General features: G+C 39.0%; 2 protein-coding genes across 6 annotated transcripts in view; one reads left to right on the top strand and one right to left on the bottom strand.

Moving 5' to 3' along the window:
- The window catches only part of LOC114804294 (nematocyst expressed protein 3-like), a 67,749-nt gene that overhangs the window by 48,838 nt on the left and 6,328 nt on the right, over positions 1-12,583 (bottom strand). Inside the window, exon 1 of one of the 2 annotated variants that reach the window (XM_029041992.2) lies at positions 5,412-5,421. The exons of the other annotated variant lie outside the window; for it this stretch is intronic. The gene's annotated coding sequence lies outside the window, so the exon portion shown is untranslated. Of the gene's footprint in view, positions 1-5,411; positions 5,422-12,583 lie in introns of those variants that run through there. 2 annotated transcript variants of the gene reach the window in all.
- Lasp_2 (LIM and SH3 domain protein Lasp) overlaps positions 1-12,583 on the top strand; it is a 42,347-nt gene that overhangs the window by 15,315 nt on the left and 14,449 nt on the right. For all 4 annotated transcript variants that reach the window (XM_029039846.2, XM_029039850.2, XM_029039863.2 and 1 more), the window contains exon 2: positions 12,157-12,251. In XM_029039846.2, coding sequence (XP_028895679.1) covers positions 12,157-12,251 — 95 coding nt within the window. The remainder of the gene's footprint in view (positions 1-12,156; positions 12,252-12,583) is intronic.

Here is a 12,583-nt window from a genome sequence, read left to right on the forward strand (position 1 = left end):
AAAGAATTAAATGGAATTACAGCAACTAAAGTGCATAATGAGGAAGTGTATTTGAAATATGAAGTCCTTGGTGGTTACTTCAAAAAATATTGGATACATGGAGATCTCGTCTATACTCTTAAGAATGACTCAGTTATACTTCCCTTTAATACATTCGTTCAATTTTAAAACCACTTTCAATGGTTCCCACATTTCTGAATCCTCAAGTTCTGCTAGTTCCAAAAGAAGAACCTCTTAAACAACGTCTAAACACTCCAAAAAGCAAAACAGAAAAAAACAGCAGTGGCATTATTGCATGCCAAATAAGGTCAAGTTTAGTACGTGTGGCAAACGATTTATCGCCATACATGTTTGGGTTATTTCGATTTTGGATTTCCATACGAAACAAAACGAAAACATGCGAACGTTCCGCTCCAATAAATATGAGTTTATTACTGGAAAAGCAAAAATGGGCAAAGCGAAGCTTGTAACCAAGGCTTGTACAACCGCTAAGTGCTTATAAACATACTACAGTCTATACTATATACTCGTATGCATTTGTAGCTCGTCGAGACAAGGTCAAGGTAAATGGTAAACGGTGTTGCAAGTTGTGACGTTAACACGTAACACGTAATGAGCCGATAATGTGAAAAATGAAAACAATTCATTAAATTATTTGATAATCAGCTAAACCATACGTGAAAACTTCCACAAATTAATAATTGTCTTGTTGTTTCATGAAGTAGGCGATTTCAATATTTTTCTTTAGATTTCAACAAATTAAACATGTTTTGTAGTAACTCGAGTGTAGAACGTGCTGATTGTGTAGAATTTCCACGCTGTGCTTACCCGCGTTTGCCGATCGGCACATTTTTCTATATTTGCACACGAATGTTCTGAGAGTTTGCCAAAAAAGGTAAACACATAATTGTCAACGCCGTGTTTGTAACATCAAACAATTTTGTGCTTTTGTGGCGGGCATTTTCATCTAACACAAGCCTATAATATTGATAAATTGCATACATACATTTTAATTATTATTTGCTCTGTGAGTTCAATTTTTACAATTGCTTTGTTGCCGCTTTTCCATATAAGTGCAGTCCACATTCACTAGTTTTGCCCATAATATTCTCATGATTTCGTATGCCTCGGGTGTATGGAGGTATGTACGGAGTTATATTATTATTTAGTAAAAATAACAAAACATTAATTATAGATTTGAAAATTCTCACCGTAGCGCTTATAGATGAAATTATTGAGTCAAGAAACGAACTAAAAACGAACAAATGGTCACGAACCAGAGCTTACATAACTGCGAAAAGCTCGAGAATTAATGCAAAAATTCAGTATTCTCAATTCATATGCATTTATGGTATAATAACAATGAGCAAGTAAAAGTGAATACTCCCGTCAAAGTCTTTTTATTCGGTTGATTAACACGCCTCATTGTCAAGTAAATTTCCTTTTCACATCTATTACCGGTTGTTTGGTGTGAGGCCTAAGCAAATATGTCGTAATGACCAAGGTAATTAAGGGTTTACTGTCGATTGGTTTCATTACAGATAAATGGTTTAGTAAACAGCGGTTTAATAAGTATCAGGTTTACAGTTTTGTAAATACAGTTAACAGGTGGCAGCTACACTTTCTCACGATTACATACTGTTTGCTGAAATTGTTAGACTTGAACTCAACTGAATATAATGACATATGTCAAGGGACAGCAAATAGTTAGATAAAATACGCTAAATAGTCTTGAAAGAATTTTAGTACCTATGTTTTTAGTTGAATTAACAAATAATAAATATACTTAGAGCCTTAGGAAATAACCAGTGGTCGTATTAAAAAAATCCATCTTATGATATTACAGACCTAAAGAATATTTGAAACTATGAAAATTAACGTCATCATTGACTTTGAAACAAAATGTGCTGTCATAGAATACACAGCTTCTAGATCTGCGAGCTTCAAAGTCCAGTTTTATGTTTCGCAAGAATGGCACATTGTGTCCACATGTTTACTATACAATTTCTAAGAGACGACCTCGACATAGATAGCTCTCCCAGCTGCGCCGTGTTTTGTTCATCTGAGTTCTGAATAAAAAGAATAATGTCCAAAGCAAACACATAATTATCCCACAAAGTGTATTTGTATCTGCTTAATGCCTTATTAAGAGAGCTTCGTGCGAACACAAACGAGTTGCGACACAATTCGCCAAAGCGGCAGCGTGGATTTGGCTTGACAGTTGCGCTGCTTCAGCTAAGTGCTCTTGATTTCTCACCGACCGATTGCAGGCTGCCGGTTCTAAACTTCAGAAATGCACACGTCACACATTGGCTTGTGGAATGTGGTGGGCCATCTGTTGCTTCGCTTTTATTTATGTAATTCGAAACGCGTTATGTGGCAACACGAGGACAGCAGTTGCCTTTGCTGTCGTCACAGCAGCTGAATGTGGGTGTGTGTGCACAGAGCTCCAATTAAAGTGTAACAAAAATAAAACTGAAATGCTCAACTGAAACAGAGTTGTTGGTGTTTTTCTTTCCACTATTTACTTGAGAAATGTAAACACTTGCGCGACTTTTGCCGCGAGCGGAATAAAACGTGCTAATGTCGCGCATTTCGCAAGAGCAAACTCCCTCCCTCACTCCCTCTACAGATCCCTGCTCCATGTCGATCAAGCGGGAGGCGGATGGCGAGTCAGAGCGGTCGGTGTGTTGTTTACTTTAGCATGAAATCAGATATTTAAGCAGCTGCTGAGAACACGCTCGATAAGCGCGAATACGCTCTCCCCCGCCGTCGCCGTCCGGTTCATCGAGGTGGCCATTAGGCGCTCACTACGGCCAATTACCTGTCGTGTGTGTTCATAAAAAGCTTTACATTTCCAGTTTGAATGCTTGACTTTCGGTTATTGTTTTATGCTTTATTACTGTTTTTGTTTTAACCTTTCGTGTTTTCATGTTTTCATTTTCCCTCACTCACTTGAACTGATCACGAGTTGCCCAACTAGTTTTTTTTTTGTGTTTCCCCCCTCTCCCTCCTTTCCTTTCGGACAACTCAACTCGTTCGAACTGGCTCGTTTCGCCGCGTCAATTTTATTTATAATTTAGTGTTTTTCGCTTTGTTTTTGTAGGCACGAGTGCGCGGCGAATGCGCGGTTTATCATAAATTGTAATTGGTATTGACTTTATTTGTTGTTGCATTTGCCAGAGTGTATCATTATTGCCATTGGCGTGCTATTAAAATTATCACATGAAATGAGTCATTCCCGTGTTGGCCGCTCGACGTGTGGATTTGCGTTTACGTTTGCCATTTTTCACGTTGCGATTTGCTTATTTCACTGCTTTAATTGCAATATGTGCAATTGCTTGGATTTGAATTCGGCACTCGTTTTGTGTTCGCTTCAGAATTGCTTAGTTTAATTTTTATGGATGTATGTGTGAAAGCGCTTAAATTAATGGGGCCTGGTGGGCATTAAATTACAGTTGACATCTCATCATTCATTTACAGTGGTGGGCGTACACATGCGAACATCCACAATTTATTGCAATGACTTTCAGCGACAGCTTTTCTCGTATTTTAATGATGGACATTAGAAATGCAGCGTGCGTTAATCAAAACGCTTTCTAATGCCACTTGCTGCGGCTATTCCATTAGATATCGTATTTAAGATCAAATCTTAAATTCAAACTCAACATACAAATTATAAAATTGAAATGAAAGATTGACAGAGCATTGGATTCTGTCAGAATTCTTTGAAAAAATTCTAAAATTTATTTTATCACTATATAAAGGGTGATCCATTTCGAGGTTCACTCCTTTTTTAAAGAAAAAACACAGACAATTCAAATTTAATGAGAAATGTGTATTATCATTCTAAAGAGCATTCTTTGGCATTAAATTTTTAAAGAATATCTCTTTCAAATGTTGGCCGCGGCTACGTTTCAGATGGTCCATATAATGAGTCCAATTTTCGATGACTGGCCGATTGGTAACTGGCGAATGACACGTGTGATGTTTTGGTCCAAGGCCTGATTCGAAACGGGATTGTCCGTATAGACTTTCAACTTTATGTATCCACACAGGAAAAAGTCTAATGGTGTGACCAAAGTGTTCTCTTAATAAATCCATTGATTGATGCCGTCTTGTTAAAACCAAATGTTGCCTTCAATTCAGTCGAATTTGAAGTTCAGTCGGCTATCATGGCGCGATAACGGTCGCCACGAACGGCCGTCGAACGTTCTTACCAGCATCATTTTTGTAGAAATACTACTTGGATTGAAGTAAAATGTTGGTGTTGAACTGTTTAGCTGAAGAGAAACCCACATCCTCTTCGTATTTTCATCCGACCGAGGGCTGTTAACTCGACAGTAATGATTTATGGAATATGTTCTGCTCCTCCTACATCAGCAAACTAATTAAATGGATGAATTTGCAGATTTTTTTACTAGATATGCCTGAGTTTATTGTACATAAATTTCTGTAAAGATTAAAATCAAAAATTAAAACAATCCAAAATACCTTTTTGGTATATACAAATCTCCGTGGCTAAATAAAATATAATTTGTGAAAAACATTAGATAACACCGAACTTTAGCTCATGAATACATGAATATTACATTTGAGGGGCCGCTGTTAATTGAAATATCCCCTCTATATTTTCACCACAAATATTTATAGAACAAACACTCATTATGGTAATTACGATTTGTTTAAGTGAAGATTGTCACATTTTCGGAGAACGTTTTGCGGTTTCGATAGTAGACACGTATAAATACTTCTGAATCAGAGGCTTTTTAGTGGATTATTTATTTTTAGAAATCCAAATCAGCTTCAATATCGATGTGGATTCAGTTTGACTAATACAATATATAATATATATTGGCATTTCTCTTCGAGTATAATAAAATTTAACGATATATAAATACTTAAGCTTGGTGACTAATTCGTTTTTACTTTGTACAATAGATCACCCACGAACTTACCAAAATTTTTATCGCAACCTGCTAATCTTGCCTCCGTAAACTACATTAAATAACATATTAATATATTTGTTGTTGTTTTCCCTATGGCATCTTATTTCTTAAACACGTGTAAGAAGGCCCAGAGACACTCTGGAAATAAATCATTTTGCACTCGGCACATAGAATAGTAAATGAGATGAAAAACTTGGCGCCAATTTGAGTTGTATATCTTTAATAAATATTTCAATTGCCGCGTTGCACCGTCTGCGAAGCTGCAACACCCACCGATTTGTTGTTGCACTACTTTTCACCCAACCAGCCGCAATGAAAACTGACAGTTGCATTACAAATCATACTTAAATTGAAAACAAAATAACAAAGTGTTCTGGAAAGTGTTTCTTTCCTCCTCTTGTCCTCACTTTTCCCTCAAAATTTTCATCTACACTTGCTTCTTATTGTTTTTGTAGATTTGTCGAGTGTGGCTGAGCTGAAATGCGCTCACTGCTTTTGATTGCTTAAACAGCAAACTTCCGCAATTGTAATCGTGCCAACACATGCCCCCCGTCCCCCCCTTCTACATAAAAATATATACATATATACATATAGAGTGCTATCAATTACACCTTCTCTGTTTACAACGTCAAACCTCGCGTTGTATGACCGAAATACCACCCTGCTTTGAAGTCAACTAGTAGTAAACTACTTTATAGCTCATATGGACCATAATCCGCACTAGTCTCGAAGATAAAGAAGTAGATCGAAATAAGTTATATTTATTTTTTATAAAAGAAACAATTCGAAGAAGTCAAATTCTTCGAAGTCAAATGAAATATACATATTATCCAGTAATAACATTTAATTGGTCGAAGTAAGGCCTTTTTCGGACCAATCTCTTCAGTTTGTACTTCTCCAGACTATGGTATGACACTCATCTCGCTGGCCATTTGGTTGTCTTTTAATTTTCATAATTATGTCTTGCAGCGCTGGCTGTTTATGCTTTGAAAGCACTTTATTGTGTAAACATTGCGAGATCGGCCCATCGTCGGCTGCTGGCGAGTGAAGGGTGCCGTTCAATTTGTCCTCGGACTTTCAATTCTGCGAGTGTGTCTTAAGTAGTTTTGTGCCAAAATGAATACTACAGCATAAATGTTGCCGCGCTGCCACCCACCCGGCCGCCCTAAGCAGCGCCTGCAGCCCCAGTTCGCCGTACTTCAGTTGTAGATCGCATTGACTCGAGACAAATTCAAATGCATGCCGTGTCTCCACTCGGACACAAAATATTGTCGACAAATTAAGATATTTTCTGGCGTTTAAGTAAAAGCAATTGCGTTGGCATTCACGTTTGACACCCGACACCTCCTGCCTGTGGCGCATAATGATTGTTGGTCGTCAGTCAGCGAGTTTGTGAGCGAGTGAGTGAGTGGTGGTGGCTTCATTCATTGTTGCTGGTGCAACGGCTCGAATTGCTGCTGTTCAAAATGGTAATTTCGTGGTGTTTAGTGTCGATGACAACGAAATTACCGTCAGTAATGAGCCACAGTGGTGGCACTCGGCACTCGCTGACCAACCCACTTTTCGAAGCGAAGCAGTTATTGTGCAAAAGAGAAATTTTTCGAAGTATTTCACAAGTCGTAAAGGCTTAAATACCATCGTGGCAAGCGGTTGACCCCCTCCACTTTTGAATTACGCCATTTAAGCGGCTTTGGCTAATATAAGCGATTGCTGGTTTCGAGTTCTTGTCTAAATATTTGACACCTGGCTTGTGCTCAATACAAAAAACACTCGGAATGCATTTATGTGATCCAGTTCGAATTTTCGAAATTCGAATTTTGTAGGTGAACATGTTTTGAGATCTCGAAACGAAGTCTTTATTAAAAGAAAACTTATTTTCTAACAGTACTTACGATGCAAAAGTGTCTCTCCTGTGTTTCTAGTATTTTTTATTGAAGATCATGGCATTCATCTTCGAATGTAATTCATTTGCAATAAAATTGCATTTATCATCAGCGCATTGTTGTTGGCATTCGCGGTGCAACGGCATTCCGTATGCCACAACCTGTAAAGTCGTAAAATGCTGAATGTGAAATCAATTAAATTGTACAGCCACAACAACAATTACAGAGAGAGAGAGAGAGGGAGGGGGGAAAATGGAAAAATGACAATTACAAATGTCATTCAAACGAAATACAAAACTTAATACGCGCTGCTGCGTTGAATACTTAAATGACTGCATTCCAGTTGCCGTCATTTCAACGACATTCCAAGCCGCACCGGCGCATAGACAAGCGACAAGCGTCGAGCGACGAACGGCAAACGAAAAGTGTCACTCCGGCGCATGCGTGCCAACGGCCAGTGGCGTTGAGGTGCAATTGCTTGGCAGAGGGGAGGGGGGCGCGTTGCTTATACAACGGTCGATGACGAGTTTTTTCGAAAGCAAAAGTGATCGTAAAATACCACAGCAGATTATGGCGCGACACAATCCAAGTGTGAGAAGACGAAGAAGCAGGAGAAGAAGAGGCAAGAGGCGTAACACAGACTGGGCGGCACAAAATTAGATAAAATATGATTACAACTTTCGTTATGCGCCAAGCGCAAGGGGCATTAGACGGCACACACGGCCACATATTTACATATTTATTTATCTGTATGTTTGTATGTATGTAAGTGTTTTTGTAACAGTAAAGCAACGGCAAGCACAGGTGTAATGACACAAAGCTTGATAGCTGCAGAGTTGATAATAAAACGAAATTTTACGATGACTTCGGCCAATAGCCACTCTTGGTGATTGATAATGCTTTATAACGGTACATTTATAATAAGTGCCGTTGTGACGATAGCATATAAAATGACGATTTCGATGGAGAAAATATTTTTGAACAGTCGCACTAAAATGCTTTGGAGATCTAAAATTAACAAAGCTCGGATTTGAAAAAAAAGAGTCTGTTCGCGTAAAAAGCTTAAAAACCATTTTGGCTACTGTTAATGATATAAGAGCAGATACTTTCACCATAAAACACCATTATCAGTTGCCATTAAACTATTCAAAATGTTCAGCTCCAAGCTCTATCTTACTTCCGAGAGGTTATAGCTGAATTCTACTTCCTCTACAGCCTACATGTATATTTCTATGATCACCGCCTTCGGCTCTTCTGCATTTCTTACCAAATTCCAATCACTAACGTCGAATATCTGCCTTTATCTTCCACCGCCTCAAACAGAATTACCGAATGGCACGCATAAGTAAGCAGCTGTTGCTGGCTCTCGCCACACGGCACACCCACTTTTGCAGTTCTTCGCCGAAGGCTAAGCACATTCTTCGCATGGCATGCAGCGTCGGCAGCACACACACCGAAATGCGCCAAGTTAATGGTGTGTTAACCTTCGATTAAACATTAAGCTCCTAGCCAGTTTGCCGCAGCCATTTAGCTTTATTCTCGTCTATCACGTGGCTTATGTGGGTATTCACGATACAGAGATCGAGTTTTTTAGCGTTTGATAATGCCGCGAACAATGATGTTTGTGAAGCAGGAGGATTGAGAAGACTTAACTTTAGGTCCTAAGTTAACGCTAAACAATTCTTCGGAGCCTTTTTGTTATTTAGATATCCCTCGGAAAAATAAGTCAAGTTCTGCGACCACTCAACAACAATCCATTGGAAATCATTGATAGGCACCTCAGCTATTGCTTTCTTACAGTTCGAAAACTCCAACTTAATGTCAGTCCCTACCAGTGCGCAGCAGTTTGCAGGACTTCTTCCCAGTTAAAGTCCGTCTAACTGTAAAATCGACTAAAAACTCCAATTGTTGTTGTTATTAAGTGAATACCCTTCATGGAGTAAGATAGTGTTGGCAAGCTGACTCGAAGCTAGAATGCAGTTGCCCAACCAGTCGAGCCTAATAACTTATACGTGCAACGTTGGTGCCTGCTGCATGCCACAAACTTCATCGTATTGTAATGATCTGTGAATTTGTTAGTTGTTGTCTTATTCACTTTGCAGAACATAGTTTTTCAGCACGTCAGCAAGAGTCGGTACAATTCAGCGACTACACCATGCCCACATACAGACATATGTGTCTTGTTGCAAAATTTTTTCTAGTGCCTTCAATGGCATCACGCCCAACTGCATCGGCTTCAGCGCTGGTTGTTGCCTCGTTTGCTTTGTGCGATTTGATCACTTTGGCGTGCAGGCAGAGAAGGCGCGCGTCTGCGCATTGCACCATAACAATTTATTCACGTATTTTGACATGTTGGCGCGCTCGTGTATGGCGAAGTTTCGCAGCTCGAATCCATGTGTGTTTGTGTGTGTGTGCGTATTTGCAAAAGTGTCAACCGAACGCACAGGCATTGTCGAGCCTAGTCCAGTTTGCGGAATGATAGCCTTGATAAAACACATAAATTAGAGACAAAAGTCCACAAAACGGGAAAAAAGAACTCACAAAGAGTGACTAACTGCATATCAAGCAGACATCTTCTTTACAACAACGACACGAATGTGTGTGTGTGTACAATATGAGATTGTGATTCCCAGCACACTTTTTTAAAAGAGCTCATTACAAATAGGTCGTTACACTCGATCAAAGATTTTAGAAAACAGCAATGGACTGCTTCGTGGTTCCTTCAGAACACATTTAATAATTCGAAAAAGTAGATGAATAACCCTGGCAGGTGTGGGACTGTGTCTTTCCCAATGGTAAATAAGAGCATATCAGTTGATCAACCTCCACCAAACCCCTTTTAATGGACCCAAATTGCGGTTATTTTTTTATGTTTTAAGGGATTAGAACATTTAGTTCCGTTATTATTTTGGATTTTAAAGGCTCCGACCTTGCTGCCTCTTTATACTCGGAAAATATACTCTACATATATATATTTATATAAACTGCAGGTTACGTTGTAAAATCACGCGTAAGTTTTCGCTCACGACCGCAGTACCACACATGGCAGCACCCTTCGTCCGTACATATTTGCGTTCCACTGCCGGACGTGCAAATCAACATTTGAATGCTCGTGCGAATGGATGCGGCGAACCCAGTAAAGCAATGGCTCCCGTACGTGAATGTAAAGCGGTGTCTATGTGTGTGCAATTGCCGGCCTCGGCCGTGCCGGTCAGATGCTGATGAGCGGTCAACCGGGAAGGTGCGTAATTTTCAACCTCAACACCCCGGTTGTTTGTTTGCACGCGCCACGAAATGGTGCGTCCGTACACTTTGCTCTGTTTCAAGCACAATTTCACGCGCAACCAGGTGTCTACACACATGAGTCAGAATGTGTGAATAAGCATCCATGGAGGCCACTACTGTTGAATTTTACAAAGAGCTTTTTTCGGTTCACATTTATTTTTCCCATTTTGCATGTCGTTTGTGCTCCACTCCACACGGCACGTGAACTATGGATTTTTGCATTTCGTTGCTGTAAAATACTTTGGCGGATAAGCGCTTAAACGTGTGATTGACGGACACATGCGGTAACCAGTAGCCGTAGTCGGAGCCAGAGCCCGGCACATCCAAGTGCAGTTCATCCGTCAGAGTTTGTTATGTCGCTGCAATGCCGTAATCCGGTGTTGAGCCCCTCTGCTGTGCATGCAAGCGGAGTGAAGCTCCTCCGAGTGACATTTTCCGCAAGTAAATGTTTTCTATTTGTGCACACACATATATACGTAAGTAAATAGTTATTACATATGTAGACGTTGCGTCTGCGGCTCTTCTGCTCACCTCCGCTTGTTTGCAGCTCGTCAGCGGCCGTCCATTGTCAAATTAATTTGAATGCATTGCGTTTCCGCGCAGCTGCGTATGCGGCAAGATACACGGATTAATTAGCCGGACGCTCAGTAGTGTGTTGCGGGGAGTTCGGGGAGGCTGTTTGCTCGCTCGCAATTAAAGATGTACAGATGTTGCTGTAATTATTTAATGAAGCTATTTATCATTGCTTTTGTGTGTTCATTCCTTAATTTATCTGCATTTTCGCGGTTCTTCTCCGTGATTACTCTCCATTTGTTTGCTACTTAATTGTGTTGAGCAGATGCCGAATCAAAATATTCCTCCTCTGCTACGAAATACGAAATGTTAATCGGCATAATTGCCGTATGCGGCATGGCGAGATAACGGTAGTTATATAAATTTGGACTCCGATTTACCGGCAGTGTTATGTGTTTCAACGCGAACTCAGCTCAGAATGGATATTCCTCCAGCTTCGAGGTCGGGGCCATACAACTGGGACGGTACTGGATTCATATACATAGATAAATTCTTGGACTTTCAACTCAACGACAATCAAAATCACGTATACTGAAACCTCTCACTTCTAATAAGAGAGTATTAAAGATGATTCTCCGTAGTTAATCTTAAAGCTATATATATGAACATCTTGCATAAGGTTACGGTTTCGGAGTTTCTTTAAGGTTGTTGTCTTCTTGTTTAATTTATTAAAATCAATCCAATTTATGTTGAACAAATGTGATGTGGCATGTATGAGTAATTGATTGTTGTTTTTGTAATTTTGAATTCCTAACATCTTTGATATAAGTGTGCCTGTATATTCTAATGCTTTTGTAGGTATCTGTACAAATTTCTATATATACGCATTAAAGCGCTTTGGAATGTAGCTGTAAATATTCTTATCAACTATTTTGCCTAATAATAATCTATCATAACTAGTTGCTGTCAGCAGTTAGTCAGTCACGGGGGAAATTCCCATACTCAACGCATTTGCATTCACCTGAGTACATATATATATACTCATACATATCTACATATATACAAATGTTCATGTGTTGGTTAGTGTAAAATTTACAGTAAATGACTTTTGGTTGGTGTGTGAGCTTGCAGCCACTCGGCGGCTATTAGCTATTTGCGCACAGGTATTTTCAATGTAAAATGTTTATGATTTTCTGCATTCCAACCGCTGCCAGCAGCGTACACATTCATATAAGTGAGCGTGTAAACCGCTTAGTCATCTTGTAGTTGTTGTGTACGAGGGTGCGCAACAAAGTTCGCTGGATCACAATTTTCTCACATACAAATCTTACGGCAAAGAGAACGTTGTAAATGTGTTTATTAATAACAGAGTTCCATATAATAATGATGAATAGATGAAACTATATTAAAAAACACAAATAATCTTTTATGATTTACATAGACCTCTACTCTAATGTGCAATGCAAATATTTATTTATTTTCATTCAATTGCATACTAATTTTGAATTCTTCTTCTTATCTTTCAGACATGGCACAAGACATGCTTCAAGTGCACAGAATGTGGCATGGCATTGAATATGAAAACATACAAGGGCTTCAACAAATTGCCATACTGTGAAGCGTAAGTACAAATCACTTAAGAACTGCAAACATACCTATATACTAATATATAGTCAGTAAATAATCACTAATAGTTCACTACTCGCTTTGCTAGTGTGAAATGAAAATATGTACAGTTATAATAAAACCAGTTTGATTGAAATCATTAATGAGAAAGGAAAGACAAATTGCCACAAAAATAAAAGTTTCTTTTTACGTTCAAAAGCGAATACTATCTCACCATAATTAGTTTTCATAAAGATAAAAAGAGTTTATGTGGCAATTAAGACAAGATAATTATGTAATCGTGAACGTGAAATTCGTTTACAGATTGTTCGTTTGCCATTGACACAG

The sequence above is a fragment of the Zeugodacus cucurbitae genome, chromosome 4 (genome assembly GCF_028554725.1).
Source record: "Zeugodacus cucurbitae isolate PBARC_wt_2022May chromosome 4, idZeuCucr1.2, whole genome shotgun sequence".
NCBI classification, from domain to species: domain Eukaryota; kingdom Metazoa; phylum Arthropoda; class Insecta; order Diptera; family Tephritidae; genus Zeugodacus; species Zeugodacus cucurbitae.